The sequence below is a fragment of the Triturus cristatus genome, chromosome 4_1 (genome assembly GCF_964204655.1).
Source record: "Triturus cristatus chromosome 4_1, aTriCri1.1, whole genome shotgun sequence".
Taxonomy (NCBI): Eukaryota; Metazoa; Chordata; class Amphibia; order Caudata; family Salamandridae; genus Triturus; species Triturus cristatus.
This window is the reverse complement of record NC_140585.1, coordinates 1,350,837,975-1,350,855,801: the sequence shown is the minus strand read 5'-3', so window position 1 is coordinate 1,350,855,801 and position 17,827 is coordinate 1,350,837,975. Positions and strand designations below refer to the sequence as shown.

General features: G+C 44.2%; 1 protein-coding gene across 1 annotated transcript in view; it reads left to right on the top strand.

Annotated features, from left to right (window-relative positions):
* Positions 1-17,827, top strand: part of LOC146856663 (FIGNL1-interacting regulator of recombination and mitosis-like) — a 1,639,010-nt gene that overhangs the window by 102,932 nt on the left and 1,518,251 nt on the right. Inside the window, exon 2 of the mRNA XM_085654838.1 lies at positions 5,261-5,409. Within this exon, the coding sequence (XP_085510964.1) occupies positions 5,292-5,409 (118 nt within the window). The 5' untranslated portion in view covers positions 5,261-5,291. The remainder of the gene's footprint in view (positions 1-5,260; positions 5,410-17,827) is intronic.

Genomic DNA, 17,827 nt, shown 5'->3' with positions numbered 1-17,827 from the left:
GTGTGTTAGCTCCGCCCACATATTGATTCAGTATCGAAAATGACAATAAATGGTAATGTTCTTCGGCCTCATGTTGTATCCACCCACTTATGAGCCCCTCTATTGTGTATAAAAGGGGACCATGTACGCAAGTTCTTTGTGCTACTCTATGCAATACTGGAGAGTGTTGTGTGGATTGTAGGACCACCCTTAAGGGTTAATAAATGCTGTCTTTGTACTTTGCAGTTTCCGTGCCAACTTCCTTATAGATTCCATTGCAGGAGAGCGAACCCTTGTGTCCTGCGGGCCTAGCTGGGGCTTCTATTCATCAGCCCGTTATAGTTAGTTGAACTAACTATAACTCGATCCCCGCAATGCACTGCTGATGACATCACTTATTAAATCCCTGATGACCTGGTCAGTGACATCAATGATGTCATCATCCTCCATTTAATATCTGATGTACCTCCTCACACCCTAATATAACCTTTCATACACCTACTCAAAAATACAGACTAACTTTCTCGAAACCATAGAAACACCAATACCAGTTAGTACACACCCACTCACTGATTCATAGGTCTACACATACATACACTCACCCATACAGTGCCTCTTGCACGCAGTCACTGATCATTTGGGCCACTGATATATGCACTCATACACCTATACAGATACTCACAGACCGCCAATCACCCATAGAGTTACTCACACCTAGTCAGTCACGCACATAATCAATCACACTGCTTTTTACTCATAATCCAGCTATACACACACCACCTCCCTTATTCATACTTAACTGTAAGACCTGGTACCATTGGCGTGAGTCTCCCTTCCATTTTTTGCTGTTGTCTCCTCTGGTTTTGATATGTTTTTGCTGGTTAGATCTTTGGGCACTGTGCCACTGCTATTCAGTGCCACAGTGCAAGTGCTCCCTATTGTAAATTGTTGTAATGGATTAGTGACTCCATGATTGGCTTATTTGATTTACTTGTCAGGCCCAAGTACAGTGCACCATGTGTGCCCCGGACCTGTAGATCAAATGCTGCTAGTGGGCTTGCAGCACTGATTGGGCCACCCACAGAAGCTGCTTGTAAAGTGTGTCTCAGGCCTGCCATTGCAGAGCCTGTGTGCAGTCTAGTACTGCCATGTCGACTTGGTAAGTGCACCCACTTATAGCACACAAAAGGTAAGGGGAGAGGGTGCGGTGCTCACCTACTCCAAGCCCCTGTTATATAGTTATACACACCAAGAGGAGTAGGGAGTGAGAGAACGTGGTGTCCTGATATGGTGTGGACACATGCTGTGTGTTCTAATACTGCCTCAGGCGTTGGTTGCGCCGGGGTGTATTGTAAGCAGCCCTAAGATGAAGCATGTCACACTTTTGTGTGAGTGAGGGCAGTATTAGAACACACAACACGTATCCACACCATATCACAACACCACGTTCTCTCACTCCCTACTCCTCTTGGTGTGTATAAGTGCACACACTTACCAGTCCCTAAACCTTCCCTTTTCTACATGTTAGCCACCCCTAAGGTAGGCCCTAGGGCAGGGTGCATTGTATGTGAAAGGTAGGACATGCCCTGATGTGTGTGGCATGTCCCGATAGTGAATTACAGCCAATTTCGTTTTTCACTATTGCAAGGCTACCTGCCTGATAGGCCAGAATGGGCAGTTTGATTATAACATCTTATAATACTAACTGACCCAGGGAACATGGTAGAAAAACTAATTTAGTATGCCTGAATGATAAAATACATCTTTTAGTAAAGTTGGTTTTAACATTCTTTGTCTGAAAATACCACTTTTAGAAAGTAGGTATTTTCTTACCTAACCATCCAGCCTTCCTCTGCTAGGTTGTATATTGCATTTCTGGTTTGTGAGTGACAGGAGGGCTTGGGCTCCAGCAGTCTGATGAGTTAGGGCTGGGCTGAATAGTATCTTGGCTGCATAGAGAGTGAGGGGCGGAGATTTCCTTTCATTCCCCACAGCCTTCAAAGAATAGAGAGTAGGGGGGGAGATTTCCTTTCAGCTACCTGGGCCAGATCTGCCTTCAACAATGCTGTCTCCACCTCCTGCCAGGAAGCTGCACAGAAATGGTTTTGGCTAGGTACAGGCACCCTCTGCCCTCAGGGGACAAAGGATTTACTAGTATAAATATTGGAGCCCAGACCCCAAGACTTTAGATCACTTCTGGACATCAAGACGGACCATTTGCCAGGGAGAAGAACCAGAGAATCTGCAGGAGTTTGAATGCCCCTGTGCCAGTGTGTTACTTTCTGGGGTTGGCCTGCAGTTTTCTTTATTGCCAAGGAAAGGAGAAAGACTTTTATTGAGACTTTCATCATCTTGAAGAAAATTCTCCAAGAGCTTGAACTGTGCTTGCCCCCTGCTGAAGTCTCAGGGATACAAGACGTCACCACCAGCTCCTCCCTGAATTTCCTTGCTGGGAATTCTGTCTGCAGAAGCCTGCGTGTTGTTGGGAGCTGGAAGCGCGACTCAACGAGAAGAAGCGTGTCGCATCCGCAGCTGTTGCCGTCGCATCATTGGAGAAGCGTGTCGCCACCGCAAGGGTCGCCGTCGCATTACCATAGAAGCGTGTCTCCGTTGCAGCTGTTTGTCGTCGCATCCCCGGAGAAGCGTGTCGCCTCCGCAAGTCTTACCGTCGCATTACCGGAGAAGCGTGCCGCAGGGCGTGTCGCGGCTCAGACGTTCAGGTTGCTGCACGGCCATCGGGCATGCACACATCACCTTCACATTGTTGCATCCCATCAAAGACGCCATCTTGTCGCATCGCACCGGATCATTGCATCGAAGCGCCATCTTATCGCAACCGGGACGCACCACGAGATCGTCGCATCATCTCCCCTCCGGTAAGGAACAGACGCATCGCCTACTTTGCGCAAGCCCTGAGGAACAGACACATCACCTCCCCCGAAGCAGGGAACCGACGCATCATTCTCCCTACGATCTTTTTGTTTATCTTGCGTTACGCATTCTAAGGTACTTTGTGAGAAACGTGTCGCATTTACCATCTAAAGTGAACTAAGCTATTTCTACCATCTAAAAGTCATTTTCTTTATACTGTATTGTGGATTTTTTTCGTTTGGGTCTTGTGTTAAGTCTATATAAAGAATACTTATTTGTATAAAACCTGTGTTGTGTCCATCTGTAGTGCTTTCACTGTATTACTGTATGTGTTCACAAATGCTTTACACACTGCCTCTGAGATAAGCCTTCCTGCGTGTGCCAAGCTACCACAGGGTTGAGCAAGGGTTATTTTAGGAGTGTGGCCCCCTTACTCTGACTAGAAGCAAGGGTCCCTATTTGGACAAAGGTGCAAACCATTGCCAACTAGAGACCCCTGTTCTAACACTAACACATACTTACTCTCTTTTACAATCACTGACACAAGCACACACTCATCCATACAGCCACTGTCCTAATCACTCACTAACATATACAGTCACTGATATACTGCAACACTCACATGTACTGCCTTTCGCATATGCAGTAACTCACCCTAATACCACTGAGACATCCATTCACTCTGACAGAGTCATACGTACACTCACTCACCCATTCAGCCACTCACAGACGTAGTCATAAATCCATACATCCAGTGAATCACCCACTCACACATCCATGCAGGGAGTCACACACACCCCACTCACCCACCCGTACAGGTACTCAGACTACCAATCATTAAGCCATATAGACACTCCTGTAACCTATGCAGCCACTTACACACCAATTGACAGACTGATACAGACATTCACACAAATTAGTCACTCACCCATGCATTCACTAAGACACTTTTAATGACTCACCTATACTGTCAGTCACGCCCCCACAAAATCATCCATACAGACACTCATGCACCCACTCATTCTTCAATACACGTTGGCGTATACATAGATAACATTATTAAACTTTTCAGGAACACTCAGTCACTGGATGATGTCATGAGTGATGTGATTTGAGATGTCATCAGTGATGTCACTGACCATGTCATGAGTGAGATAAGATATATATATATATACACACACACACACACACACACACATATACATACATATACACACCGACCACGATTTCAGTGCTTGCTTATTTTATTGACTTGAGCTATCCGCCATTATGCATTGTGGCCGTTCCCGGCCTTGATCACATGACAACACTGCCTGTGCAGATCAACTAATTTAAAGTGACATGTGCCTACGTCAAATTAATGAATATAGATGACAGACTTTAGATTTACGAGCTTGAGTTTTTTAGATGCCACCAGAAACTATCTAAATGTATGTCGCTCTGTACATTTAAAATTGTGACACAAACATTTGTGCAATATGAAGAAATAAATAAATACTTAAATGTATGGTTTCAACTTTGCTTAAGGCCCGTTTTTGGTATAAAACAAGGTGGTTAAAAATGTTGCCAAAATATTGTTGCGGTAAAATACCTAAAATCAAACTCTGTCCTTAGTAATCAATGAAGATGCACATACTATAAAGGGCAAACTGTGCATCCCCACCCACAGAATCCTAAAACATGTTATAATAGTGACTTAATGCTATGTGCTTTTTTAGCTTTTGTTCGTGCAGCAGTGGATTTTTGATGTATAAAAGCAATTTTCATCAATATTTACATTTATCATAGATATATATATATATATATATATATATATATATATATATATATATATATATATATATATATATATATATATATATATATATATATACCTTTTTTAGTACTCTGTACATATTTTTATTCTTTACATACACTTACATGATGTACCCCGGGCTCCCCTTACAGGTGGGAATATTCAGTGCTTATGACTTTGATGAGGATTCAGCTGGAAGAGAATTAACATTACAGGTAAGTAACTTATCCTTCCTAAGCTTTATGGTTATTTTTGAAGGCATATATCCACTCTGCCAACAAAAACGTCCCCTTACTGCTCCAGGATAATGGTGTTACATAATGACGCAGGCCTCTACACTCTTGTAACCTTTTAATTTAGGAGTGTATGGCAGTCGTGTTCAAAAACAGGTTGCTAAACAAATTAGCAATTTGCTGCGTGCAAGTTTGACAAATAACTTAATATCTTTATTAATTGATTAACTCTAATGCAGCCATTTATACATATTTCGAACATACACCAATAGTTTTTCAAAAGTTAGTTTGTATGGGAGAACTTGTAGAATAATTGTTTTTCTGAATTTTCAAAAACCTGAAATATGTAGTAGTATAATATGTGTTTCTCTTTGTTTGTCAGTAAGTTTCCTCCCGGACTGAATGCTACAGCTATGTCTGAGGTTCACAGGGATGAGATGGCCTGCATTTTTCTTGTCTCCCTGGATCCCCTCATCGAGCAGCTTCTTTCTTATAACCCTTTTGTGGAGCAAGTTTTAAGCGAAACCTTAGGTAAATATTTGTTAAAATTATGAGGTCTTAAAACTTTAGTGATTGTTTACTTAAATTGTTTTTATTTGAAAACAGGCTGCTAATGTGCATTGATACTACTGTTGATATGTATCCTTATCTTACTTCTGCAAGGTGTGATTTGTTTTCCTCCGGTATTTTGTTAGTAGTTTTAAAATCTTGAATTCACAGGAATGATATTCCCTAGTTTTGTTTGGCTAATCAGCTAGGAAACATCACATAAAGATGCTTAATCGTAACATGGGATAAATCACTGGTCACGAATTACTCACATGTTGTAATAGTTTGACTACTGTTGAATATAGATCTTAACAGCATGAGATCTATGGTTATGGAGGGAAGTAACTTACAGAATTCTGCAGTCTACTTTCAAGTCTCTAATACTTTACATTATTTCCTGGATGGCATTTGCAGATTTCATCTAAAAATGACAACTGCGCTGTCAACGATATGAAAATGACATGCACTTGTGTATTTGACCACAGAAGATCATGAAAGACCCTAGCGCACACACAAGGATCAACTACATATTGTACCACTTAAGGTTTTAAATTTCACTAAACCGTTATTATATATGGGTATGAGAAATGTTACATTGGGCCCACTTCAAAAACTGGCACCTATAGCTATAAATCTGTGAGATAATATTTGATGATCTTGCAGCAATAAACTGAACATGCTGTAATGAAGTATTAATTACTTTCGTTCTGGTTTTAGTCTCAAACATGTATTAAGTAGGACCCAGCTGCAGTAGAAATAGGCCTCTTGTTTACTCTGCATTTCTCCAAAGATGAAACTTCATACACTTATTTAACATTGCACGTTCCCTGTGTGGTCGGGTTGAGGTGTATGTAATATGCTTCTGATAATTGATTGTAAGCGGTGTATAATGCATTATTAATATATCTTAAGAAATAATAAAATTAATATTTTTAAAAGAGTGCATGTTTTCTCTGACGTAAGTTCATGCTTTAGCCCTTGTTGACCTAATATTTAATTGTTCTGCTGGTATTATCATTGGGTTTGTATTAGGCTGTTTTTTATTTATGAGAATATATGTTTAACTTTGTGTCTCATGCTCTAGCTAAGGCCTTATTACGGGTTAAGGGCCTAATTCCGATCCTTCTGCAAATATGTTTGCACATGGATTAGAATTACAAGTAGTGTGATCAAATAAAAAATCACTTTATTTGATCTTGTTAAAATAAAGATCATAAAAGTAAAATAGGGATCATAACAGTACATTACAGTCTCATAAAATGACAGTGCATACAGTTAAAACCAATATACATCAGAACTGAGATTACATAAAAATCTTATGCATGAATAGCAAAAAATAAAAAAGGAATAAAAGCGCAGCTATAAATATAAAAGCTAAAATCTCTCAGGAGACTACCAAAACACTCCCAAGTTTCATAAACTAATATAACAATGTTGCAATTTTAGCATAACAGAGAAAGAATTCATATTGTAATATACATAATTCCATAAAAAATGGGCCTTGTATGATTTAAAATATATAATCTATAAAAATGATCATCATTAGCAGGGCTTAAAAATCCATTCGCATTAGAGAGCCATATTTAATTAGCACAAGTTATTTTTAGGTCCTACTCGCCCTTTCTGGCTAGGAGGAAGACAAACTGACTTTTGACCTCTGTCTCTGAAAGCAGAGCAAATGTGAAAAGATAGCAAGATTAAAAGGCATCTTTATTGCTCATAAAGTGAATGAGCAATAAAAATACCTTAAAATCTTGTTAACTTATCACATTAACTCAGCTTTCAGAGACAGAGGTCAAGTGCATTACAGTTAGGTCGAGTAGATTTTTTTAAGTTACTAGTCCTGCAAGTCTAGTAACAATTTTTTGATTTTTTTGAGCCTTGATTAGGGGTCAAGTGATCTCCTAGTCATTATCATTTTCACACCCTCATAGTTTTTCCCTGAAAAATTCAGAACGGTCAAACCTACAGAAATTTACTAGGGGGGAAGGCCCTGCAAAAGGCAAAACATATGGAATTTGGTGTGTTAAAAACCGGTTCTGCATGTTATGCCTTGTTTCCTGTTCAAAACTCAAGACAGGAGGTATTTACTACACCTGGTAAATTCCTCACCCTAGGGTAATGGTATTTAACTAGTATAGTAAATACCCTACTGTAAGGAGGTAGGATCCTTCTAGCATGGTTCCCTCCACTTTTGGCCTGGTGTCAGCGTGTTTTGGACTAGTTTTACTGGGATCCTGATAATCAGGACCCCAGTCACTGTGCTCTCTCCCTAAATTGGACTATGGTAAGTACTTTGGTACCTTCCTAATTGGCCACTGGTGTACCCTTCTAATTGGCCACTGGTGTACCCTTCTAAGTCCCTAATTTATTGTACTAGGGTACTCATGGCATAGGTGCACCAGGGGTCTCCCAATGGCTGCACATGCATTATGCCACCCATGAGAGACATCTCAAACTGTGACTACAGGTCTGCCATAGCAGCCTGTGTGAGCTGGTGCTAGCACCACTCCCAAAAAATATAAGTTTCCTTAAATCTGAGGTCACTGCACTTAAAACCTATGTGACCCCCAAGGTAGGCCTTTCAATCCTGAAGGCAGGGTGCTTGGTTATAAGTGTGAGGGTGCCCTGCATGAGCAGGACACCCCCTACAAACCTAGGAGTCGATTCTCCTGGCTTTGTAAGTGCGGACAGCCATTCTGTACATATAGTGGACATCAAGTCAATTATGAGATGTCTGTATATAGGCTACACCGAAACTGGTCATGTTTGGTATCAAACATGTTGGAATCCTACCCCAACACCGATTCCACTGTTAGATGTAGGATCATATGTACGGGGGGGGGCTCCCTTAGGGAATCCCCTGTATTCCCGGTACCAGCCTTTCAGGGTCTAACAGCAAGCTAGTGATGCTGCCGACCACAGACACGATCCTGCCCTCCTACTGCTGAGCCAAGCTCGAGCAGGGGAAGGTAGAACAATAGGTTTCCTGTCACAATGAGGTTTGACCACCTCCCAGACAGGACTTAGTGTATTGGACTGGGGTGGCGGTGCTTGCCAGCGTCACCAGACTGCTTTGAAGGGCACATTTAGTGCCCTCCTTGCATAATCCAGTTGAAACCTGTTCAGAGGGCTGTTGGCTCCCGCTCTGGCAAAACTGGACAAAGGACATGGGAGTATCCTCCCCTCTGTCCAGCTGTCCTCTGGGAGGTACCCCTTACCTGAGGGTGGCTCTTCAGATTCCTTGTGGGATAAGATTCAGACCCGAACCCATTTCTATTTCTACCGCCTGGGCACTTTGGACTTCACTTTCAGAACCACAACTGCATCTGAGTAGACTCCTGCTGCTCCTGGTCTAGTCGTCCTGCCAGTCTTCTGCGCTGTCTGTGCCTGTGCTTCATCCAGGTTCTTCTGCAGTCCTGTGGGCATCTAAGATACCGAAGGCATCTCCCTTGGAGTGAAGGAGTCACTCCCTTGCATCTGCAGGCACCACAACTAAGCTGACTGGTCTGCTGCTCCGGACTTGGAAAGGCCCAGCAACACAGGTGGTGGTTCTGCAACTCCCTCGAGGCCTACACAGTCTTCTCACCGAGTTTTAGGGCAGTATCCCTTGTTGGAACAGCTGTAACAGCACCCTTGTGCACCGCGTCGACTTGCTGTTGCCAAGGCTTGTTGACTCTCTTCTCCAGAGATCTTCGGGATCCAAAAAGCTCCAGCCTCCAGCATCACTTCCTGCCAAAATCTCTCTGCCCTGTGGGCCTTTATCTTTTGTGAGCTGCTCGAGTTCCTCTTGCGACTCCTGTGCCTTCGTCCTGTAGGTCCTTTTGAGGGTCTTCTTTGGCTCCAGTGGTCTCCCCTGCTTGCTCAGAGCCTGCTCTGATTTACCTGTTCGCATTGAGTCACTTGGACTTTGCTGGTCCCGACACTGCACCTTTTTCGACCACTATGTTGGTGGCCGTGGCAAAGGCTTGTTGGTGCCCCTGCCAGACATCGTCCCTCTGGCTTTTGACATCCGATGTGGGACAGCCCGTGAACGGCTCCTGGTCTTCCACAGCATTGCCTGGTCCACAGCTCCAAGGGCACGTCAACTCTCCTGCATCTCCGACATCGGTGGTCATGCATCTCCGTGCCTCCTGGTCACTCGTGAGTGGCATGGACTCTGTCCCCTCTGCTTGCGGGTACCTCTTTCACCTTCTTCGCCAGTGGCATCTTTACTGAAGGCCTCTATTGTTGTCTTCGGCTGTTTCCCACATCACTTCGCACCTATGCACCTGGCTTCCTTGATGTAGGTATCCTGGTTCCTGGGGTATCCAACAGTGGGGTGACTCTCCAACCTTCAGTCTTCCATGGGGTTTCTTCAGGGTCCTCTGGGAAGGGTCTTGCATGGAGTATGCGGCTGTGTTTCTACCCTGCACACGGCCTCCGTGGGGTTCCTGGGTACTTACCATGGGTGGGTCCTTGGGTCCCCAGCTCTTCTAAGCCTTCTGGGTCTATTCTCGGCTTTGGTCGCAGTTCGCATTTCACTTTAATAGTATATGATTTGGTCTACCCTTGGTGACCACTGCGTATTTGTGTTACTTACCTGTTCTCCTTTTGAAATATTGTGTGTATTGTGTTTGTCTCCGGGTTGGAGATATACCAATGTGTTAGTGAGTGTGTATAATAAATGTTACTATTTTTAGAACTACACTGTGTGGTACTTGTAGGAAGGTGGAATCTGACTATATGGTTGCCCCCACTTTTTTTCCGGTGTTTAGCTGGTTTGACTTAGTTGGACTGGGATCCTGCTATTCAGGGCCACAGTCTATCTGCTTTCTCTGTAAAATGGTTTCCATGTACATTTCTAATTGGATTCTGGAGTGCCTTATAAGCCCCTAGTTTATGGTATACTATGTACCTAGGGCATAGGTACCTCAGAGGCCTACCAGGGGCTGAAGCATGTATTATGCCACCCCGGGGAAGCACTCCAAAATGACACCACAGGTCTGCTACTGCAGCCTGGGTAAGGTGGTGCTTGCACCCCTTACAGTGGTATAGGCTATCTATATCCACCTATATATACAGAAACATATCAACCTATAAGTCACTCCTATGGCAGGCCTTGACAATCCTAAAGGCAGAGTGCTTGGTTTTGTGTGAGAGAGCATTAGCTGAGCCCCTCTGCAGCTTTCGGAAATACTTCCTTATGGCTGTTCTGTGATACAGCCATACCATATACTCTTAAGTGCATTATAACCTCGCGTTAAATGCTAACTTTGGAATGGCTGCATCAAAACATGTCGTGTTTGGTGTCAAACATCTTGGAATACTACCTCTCACCCCCCCCCCCCCCCCCCCCCCCGCCAGTCCTGGCGGCGGGAGTAGCATTCCACCCTTCTAGAGGGAGAGACATGTTCACACTGGTCTACCCGGTTAAAACTTTCCAAAGCCCTGGCATCACAAAATGGATGCCACTGCCACAGACACGGGTCTGGCCTCCTGCTGCTGAAGGAAACTCCGGCAGGGGAGGCCTGGACAATAGGTTTCCACCTCCCCCAGACAGGCAGATGTATATTGGGGCAGGGTGGGTGCATTCAGAGAATGCTTCTGAGACACTGCCTGGGGCACACAAGGTGTCCCTGTGCATAGCCCAGTTCAAACCGGTTGCAGGGGCACTCAGCCCCTGCTCTGGCGCGAAACTGGACAAAGGGAAAGGGGTGTAACCACCCCCACCCCAGGTCCTCCCATAGGTAGGATCTTAGAGTTAGTCCAACCCCTAAACTTAGTATAAGTATAGGAATCCAGTCCCTAGGACTTTAGATTACCCTGGACGAAACTCTGCAACATATATCCTGAACCTTTGACTTTCTATCACGACTAGAAGACGGAAGAAATCTCCCTTTGGGTCAAGGAGTGACTGCCCTGCTTGGCAGGCACCAAAGAAGCAACTGACCGGTCTGCATCGCTGAAGCTCCCGGCGGACGCCGAAGTCTTTGCATCACCAGAGGTGGATTTCGAGACTTCCCAGAGGCTACCCTGAGTCCACAGCAAAGCTGAGGCCCGTGGCTATCGTGGGTGACGTGGAACCGTGACCCCTGGACACCGTGCTCTTTTGCAGCAACAGCATCTTCCTGGTCTTCCTCGAAGTTGTGTTTTGGGCTCCGAGTAGCCCCAACCTTGAGCACCTCCTGCACCGAAGATTGCTGGTCTCCACTCCACGAGTGACCCGTGGGCCAGTTTCAAGTGCGACCGCTCGAGGCTCCTTCGCGATTACTAGCCCGTTGGCTAGCTGGTCCCCACGAAGGCAACTCCTTTTCTGCTTGGGCTTTCCTGGTTGCTCCAGACGTGCCCTTACTTACCCTCGCTGGGTGAGTCCCTCAGACCTTGCTGGTCTGCACCGCAGTCCTTTCTCTGAATTCCTGTGACTTCCCGTTACCAAGGCTTGTTGGGTCCAATCTGGTTGCCGACACTGCAGCACTCGACAGACTTCGTGGGACAGCTCGAATCATGCTCGTGGACTTTGTCAACGCCTCCTGAACCTCGTGGCTGAAGAGTCAAGACACCCATCAACTCACCTGAATCACCCGACATCTGTGGGCATTGGTCCATCCTGCTCTTGGTCACTGGCTAGTGATCCAGACTCTGTCCCCTCTGCTTTCAGGTTCCTTCCATCCTAGATCCAGGCTTGGATCTCTTTGGACACTTCTCTTCACGGCAGCAGCAGTTCTTTGCAGGCTTCCATTGAAATCGACGACGCAACCCGACACCAAAAGACACCTATGACCCAGCTTCCCTGGGTGAGGTAACTCGAGTACTCCGGTTCTCCCGTAGGTGCTGGCCCTAGAGCTTCTTAAGTTCAAAAGGGTTTTGTCCTGACTCGATTATAAGTGTCCCTAATCTTAAAATTTCCAACCGCAACATTGTCCATAGAAGAGAACGGGAACCCGCGGTTGTTTTTACACACTGCATACAGTCCCCGTGGGTCCCCTGTGTCACTACCTTGGGTGGTTCCTTGGGGTCCCAGCGATTCTATAGGCTCTTGGCCTTGTGTCTAGTTCAGTCGTGGTTCTTATACCACTTTTCTGGTATATGGTTTGGTACGCCCCTAGGGTCCAAACGTGTATTTGTGCTATTACTGATGATTGCTATCTTGTAACTTAAGTACTTTGAACTCCAGTCTCATAAAAAGACTAGAGGGGTGTGTTTTATCTTAAATACATATAGTTTAAATATATACCTGGTGTGCTTGTCTTTTCATTTAATCATTCAAGAGATTATAGACTGGTAAAACAAGCTGCTTTACATTTCTTCAAGACTTAGCGTGAACGCTGCTCTCCATAGCAACCACTAGGATAGCTTCAATAAAGGTTGTCTTTAACCTATCGCCATAAGGGGTTGTTTGGACTAATACAAGGTGCCCACTAGAACTAGTGGACAGCATATATCAGGCCACCTTCTCACAGTACTTTTTTGTTTAACCTACACTGCATGATTAGTACTGGTAAAAGAAGCTGCTTAACACTCCTTCTGGTCTAAGCCTGAAGGCTGCTCACAACAGCTATCACTTAGATAGCTTTCTAAGGTTGTCTATGACCACACAAATCGCCATAAGGTTTGTCTAGATTAGTGCAGGATGCTTCACTTGTGCATCATATACTAAGCCAGCCTCCTCAACCTACCCTATTCAGACAGACTTGTAATGAGGTTCTTAATCTTTCTCTGGCCCTGTAAGTATGAGCTGCATTCGGACAAACACTATTTGACAAAGTTACCTTGATACATTTTTAGCCAAAGCATTCGAGACCTGTTGTAATTTCGTATGTTGGCTTAAAGCCATCTCCCAGCTTTTGATTTATTTGTTTCAGTATCCTTTAAAAATCCTTGCTTGCCAGTGGTCAGTCCTGCCTTTTTGTCCATTCTTTCTCTCTGCCGTTCCTCCTATGCATCAGGGACTAAGTACTGTCTCATCACACTACTGTTCGGTGTCTGTTCTCTGGTGGACTACTTTTTTTCTTGGTTTCCTGCTCTTTCTGTTTGCCTGTGTGTACCATAGTTCATTACATTTAAATATAGTTTTCCTCCCTCCCACCTCCTCATAATTCCACAGTTGTATTGGGTGTACGTCTTGCGCCATGCCTCCCGCTTTGTTTGTTATATTTTTTAAGCTTTTAGCAATTTTCCATGTCGGACGTCATTTGGACTTTTGGTAGGATGTTTGGTTTTGGGCTTTGTTTTAAGGAGGATTGGGCTTGTTTTTAACTTCAATCATGTCAAATTATCATTTTCGTGTTGGCTCTCTACATTGCTTTACCTAAAAGCGCGTATACGGTTCACCATGACCTGCGTGAAATAATTAAAAAGTCGACTCTATCCTTGTGCCATTAATGTTTAACCTCTCCATGCGATTTATATTATTTCTATACTCTAGACCGCATCATAAAAATCACTAACCATGTAGGGTGTGGGCAAAGGGAACAGCAGTATCCTCTGTGCAAGGGGAATACCTTGGTCTGCGCTTAACACGGTCACAGCTAAATTAAATTGGGATGGTCTAGTTTTTAGAACGGCTCTTTCAACAACCGGCAGCAGGTAGAAACGCTTGGACAGGGCAGAAAGGCTGTCCTGCCGCGCTGGCTACTGCGTCTTTAGACGACTCTCCTAGTCTTTCAAGTGAACGAGGGTCGAGGATGCCGAACATTAAGATATTCAGCAGCAGTTCTCACCAGGACCTGTCTCAGAAGATCTGTCACCGTCTGTGACAGGAGTTGGACAAGGTGGTGACCGAGAAGTTCAGCAATCAGGAGACCTGGTGAGTGCGAAAGCAAAAGTGCGCAAGCGGGGAGCCGCCCAGATGCTCCTGTTGTGTTTATGGGAAATGTTTTTTTTTCCTTTCGCCTGTACTGTCGAAGTCGGTGGCTGCAGCCGGGCACTTCATGTCTTGTCAATGGTGGGAGCAGCCTGCGAGGCTCTGTAAAGCGATAGCTGCTTATAAACGTGCGCTGTGGGCATTTCCATCTAGTGTACAGGAAAGGCTTTGCGTCTGTGGGAGCTAAAAGAGCATGTGGGTTGCTTTGGCATTTACTTGCAATGGCCATTAGTACAATGATCTATATCTCACTAGGCGTTACTATTATCAAGTTGCAGTCTAACATTACTTTGCATGCTCTTGAGACAATTTGACTTTGTATCCTAATTGCATTTTAAAATCTTGTGTGTTCCATTACTTGCCAGAAAAGGATCAGTTAGTCATGAAATATCAGGTTTCATTTTTCAGCACGTGACCGGGAACATGGCGACCGGTTAGTCCGGTTGTGAGCTCTCTCCGAAAACCTCCGGATTTAGGTTTGAGAATTGCCGCCTGAGACGAGAAATGGATTTCTTTGTTTAAGCCGCGTATATTGGGTGTGCTTATTCCTCATTCCTTAACTCCATTTTTAGCACTCCACATCCTTGACGGGCGGGCGGCGGCGCGGGTTGCAGTCACTAAGCCGCAGCCGGGCAGTGAGAGAGAGGCGCCTCAACTCCGCTGTGACGCCGGCGACTATGGCGGTCGCCACCATTTGTTTGCCGTCTTTGCAGTCTTCGCTGTGCCGCGAGGCTTGTTCCATTTGCCACATTTTTAGGCTCGGTTAGTGTGGAGCAGTGTGGGTACGGGTTGTGGTGCAGCAGAGTCAGAAGAAGACAAAAGGCGTTTCGCATGGAGTTCCACATTGTATGTAGTCCTGTGCAGCGTTTTATTTTTCATACCATCTTGAAAGGAGTCTTTTTATTCCGAGTCGACTTCAATGTGACCTTGCAGTCGGAGTTCTGGCGGTTCGTTAGGGGTGAGTAATAGTGTTTCCTGTTTGGATTTAAGCCTGCTTACTTTTTTGACCTTTTTTTACTTTCACTGACTGTGCTTAGAGGTCTGGTTGAATTGCAAGAGGTAGTGTGGAGGGACTTCAGTGTTGACTTTCTGAGGCAGACTGGCTGGGAGAGGTGCTGGACTGCCCCCTCGTGGCTCTGGGGGCCAACAGTACCAAATTGCTTATAACATTGCCACTTAGAGGCGGGCAGCTGCTCGAATCTCTTTTCGAGGTATCTATGGAAGGACTTGTTGTATTTATATCTTCCAAGAGAGTCCGCTTACCTCCTTATTGAAAAGAGCTGATATAATATCGTTACCTGTGACCCCTTTTGAAACTGCTTGGGGGGCATCCCATTAAGATTACTACTAATTTAACTAAGTCAGTAGACACTATTGCTTCTTCTACACACCTTCACATGAGCCCCAGACGTTTGAAAGGAGTGTCCGCTGAAGATCCGCCTCCGTAACAGCATACTCCTCCCAAAAGAGGGGAACAGGCAGAGACAAAAGTAAACTAGGTTGGGTGATGGTTATAGACAAGCTGATATTTCGCACATAGTTGCAAATCTTGAGACTACAACTGAGTCTACTGAGCCTATCATTAACTCTGAATGTCTAACTGAGCCTATGGTTTTACCAGAGCAAATTACTAGATTTGGAGCCACCGTAGAAGGAGAGGGGGGGAGAGCTCCCAAGTCGATATACATTAAGATATAAAATATTTGAATCTGGAATATTGCCTGACTTAAAGACTGGAAGAGCGGTCGTTAAAAGACTGAGTAAGAAGACAGGGAGTAAGTCCTCTTGCTTCTGATCCCTGTTGTTCCTTCTCCGCACCACCAACTAGTCAGTTGCGGAAAGAAACCACTCAAGTGAAAATAACCCCCTCTCTTAGATCCTTCTTTCAGGTGTTGCCACTAGATCAACAAGTTTGTAGGGCAAATATACCTTTTGTTAGAAAGGCAGTCACGATCCCAAATCACCAAGGAAACTGTGGATCCTAGAATGGCTAATTTGAGATAAAGAGTAGTGGAAAGCACCGGGATTGTACTGGAAACTGATGTGATTTTTCCAACGTCAAATAGATTTCAAGTCTTAAGTCTGTAGCATGAAGAGCAGGTTAATGATCCCGAGGCTGTCCCTCAGACTTCTAGACGGTTATCTTTTGAGGTTAGATTGGAGAATCCTTCTGAACCACAAAATGTGAACCGTTCAGAACTGATGATGATGCTAGGGAATCTTACATCTGAAATTAGAAGTAAATTTACTATTTCAGAACAGAACCAAGCAAAAATTCAAAGATATGTGAGGGGCTAGAAGTGAAAGTTTCTGCCATTACGGAGAGGATCTGTTTGATTGAGGTATCTGTGGAGGCCTTAAATAAAGAAGTAGAGTTAAAAACCAGTGAGAAATTATTGATGGACAACATTGAAGTCTTAGAAAACAATAGTAGACGTAACAATATAAAGGTGCTAAACGTTCCTGAGGGTCTGGAGGTTGATAATATTAAAAGTTTTTTTTATAGAGTTACTAAAAGAGTTTATTCCCTCCATTGACTCCCTAGAGTTGGAGGCAGATATTCAAAGAATCCATAGAGATGCCTTTACAAAAAATACTAACAGAACAACACCTAGAAGAATTTTGGTAAACTTTAAAACATATCTTTTGAAAGAGCGGTTCTTATCTGAGGCTCTTAAAGCTGGCTCCTTTACTAACGGTGCTTGGTCATTCCGAATCAGGTCAGATTTGTCTAGAATCACCCTAGATCGACAATGGGAACTGGGGAAGTTTATACCGATTCTAAGATCCCTAGGAGCTTCAGCACAACTAAGATTCCCTGCTTAGTTAAAAGTAATGTGGAACAACAAAATGACTAACTTCAGAGACCCGAAGGAGGTGGGAAATTTCATTGACCAAATTAAGGCTCAGGGGTAAAGCTTTTTTTTTTGGGCATTGTAGTATACTGTAAAAATATATGCTATCGGAGGTGAGGAGGAGAGAACTCCACTGGGCGGTTCACCACCAAGCCCAGGTTAATGCTAGGGAGGGTTCCCAAGGGAGGGCACATCACGTGGAAGTTAATTTTTCATAAAATCTTTATGCACTGGGTGGGGAGCAAGTTAGGGAAAAGAGAAAAAAAATAAGTCCTCATTTGACAAATAGACAAGACAATATAAATAAATGTAGGCGGACCTGCAATAGCTGTGATTCACGGCCTTTCTTTAATAACAGTTAAACTGTTATCCTGGAATGTTAACAGGTTAAGAGTCGTAACTAGGCAGAGGAGAATCTTCCAATATTTGTGCCATTCAGAATTTGAAATTATAATACTTCAAGAAACCCACTTAACTTGTGAGGAATGGCAAGCCATTTGCGATAAACAGAAATGGATTGAATTCTTTTGTCATACAACACAATCCTGTTGTACTGAAGGTGTAGCACTTATTGTTAAACAGACAGCTAGAGTATTGATAGGTGAGGTTAAGGTGGACCCAAAGGGGCGCTGGGTTATATGCGAGGTTAAAATTCAAAACGAGTGGTATACTATAGTCGGTTATTACGGGCCAAATATAG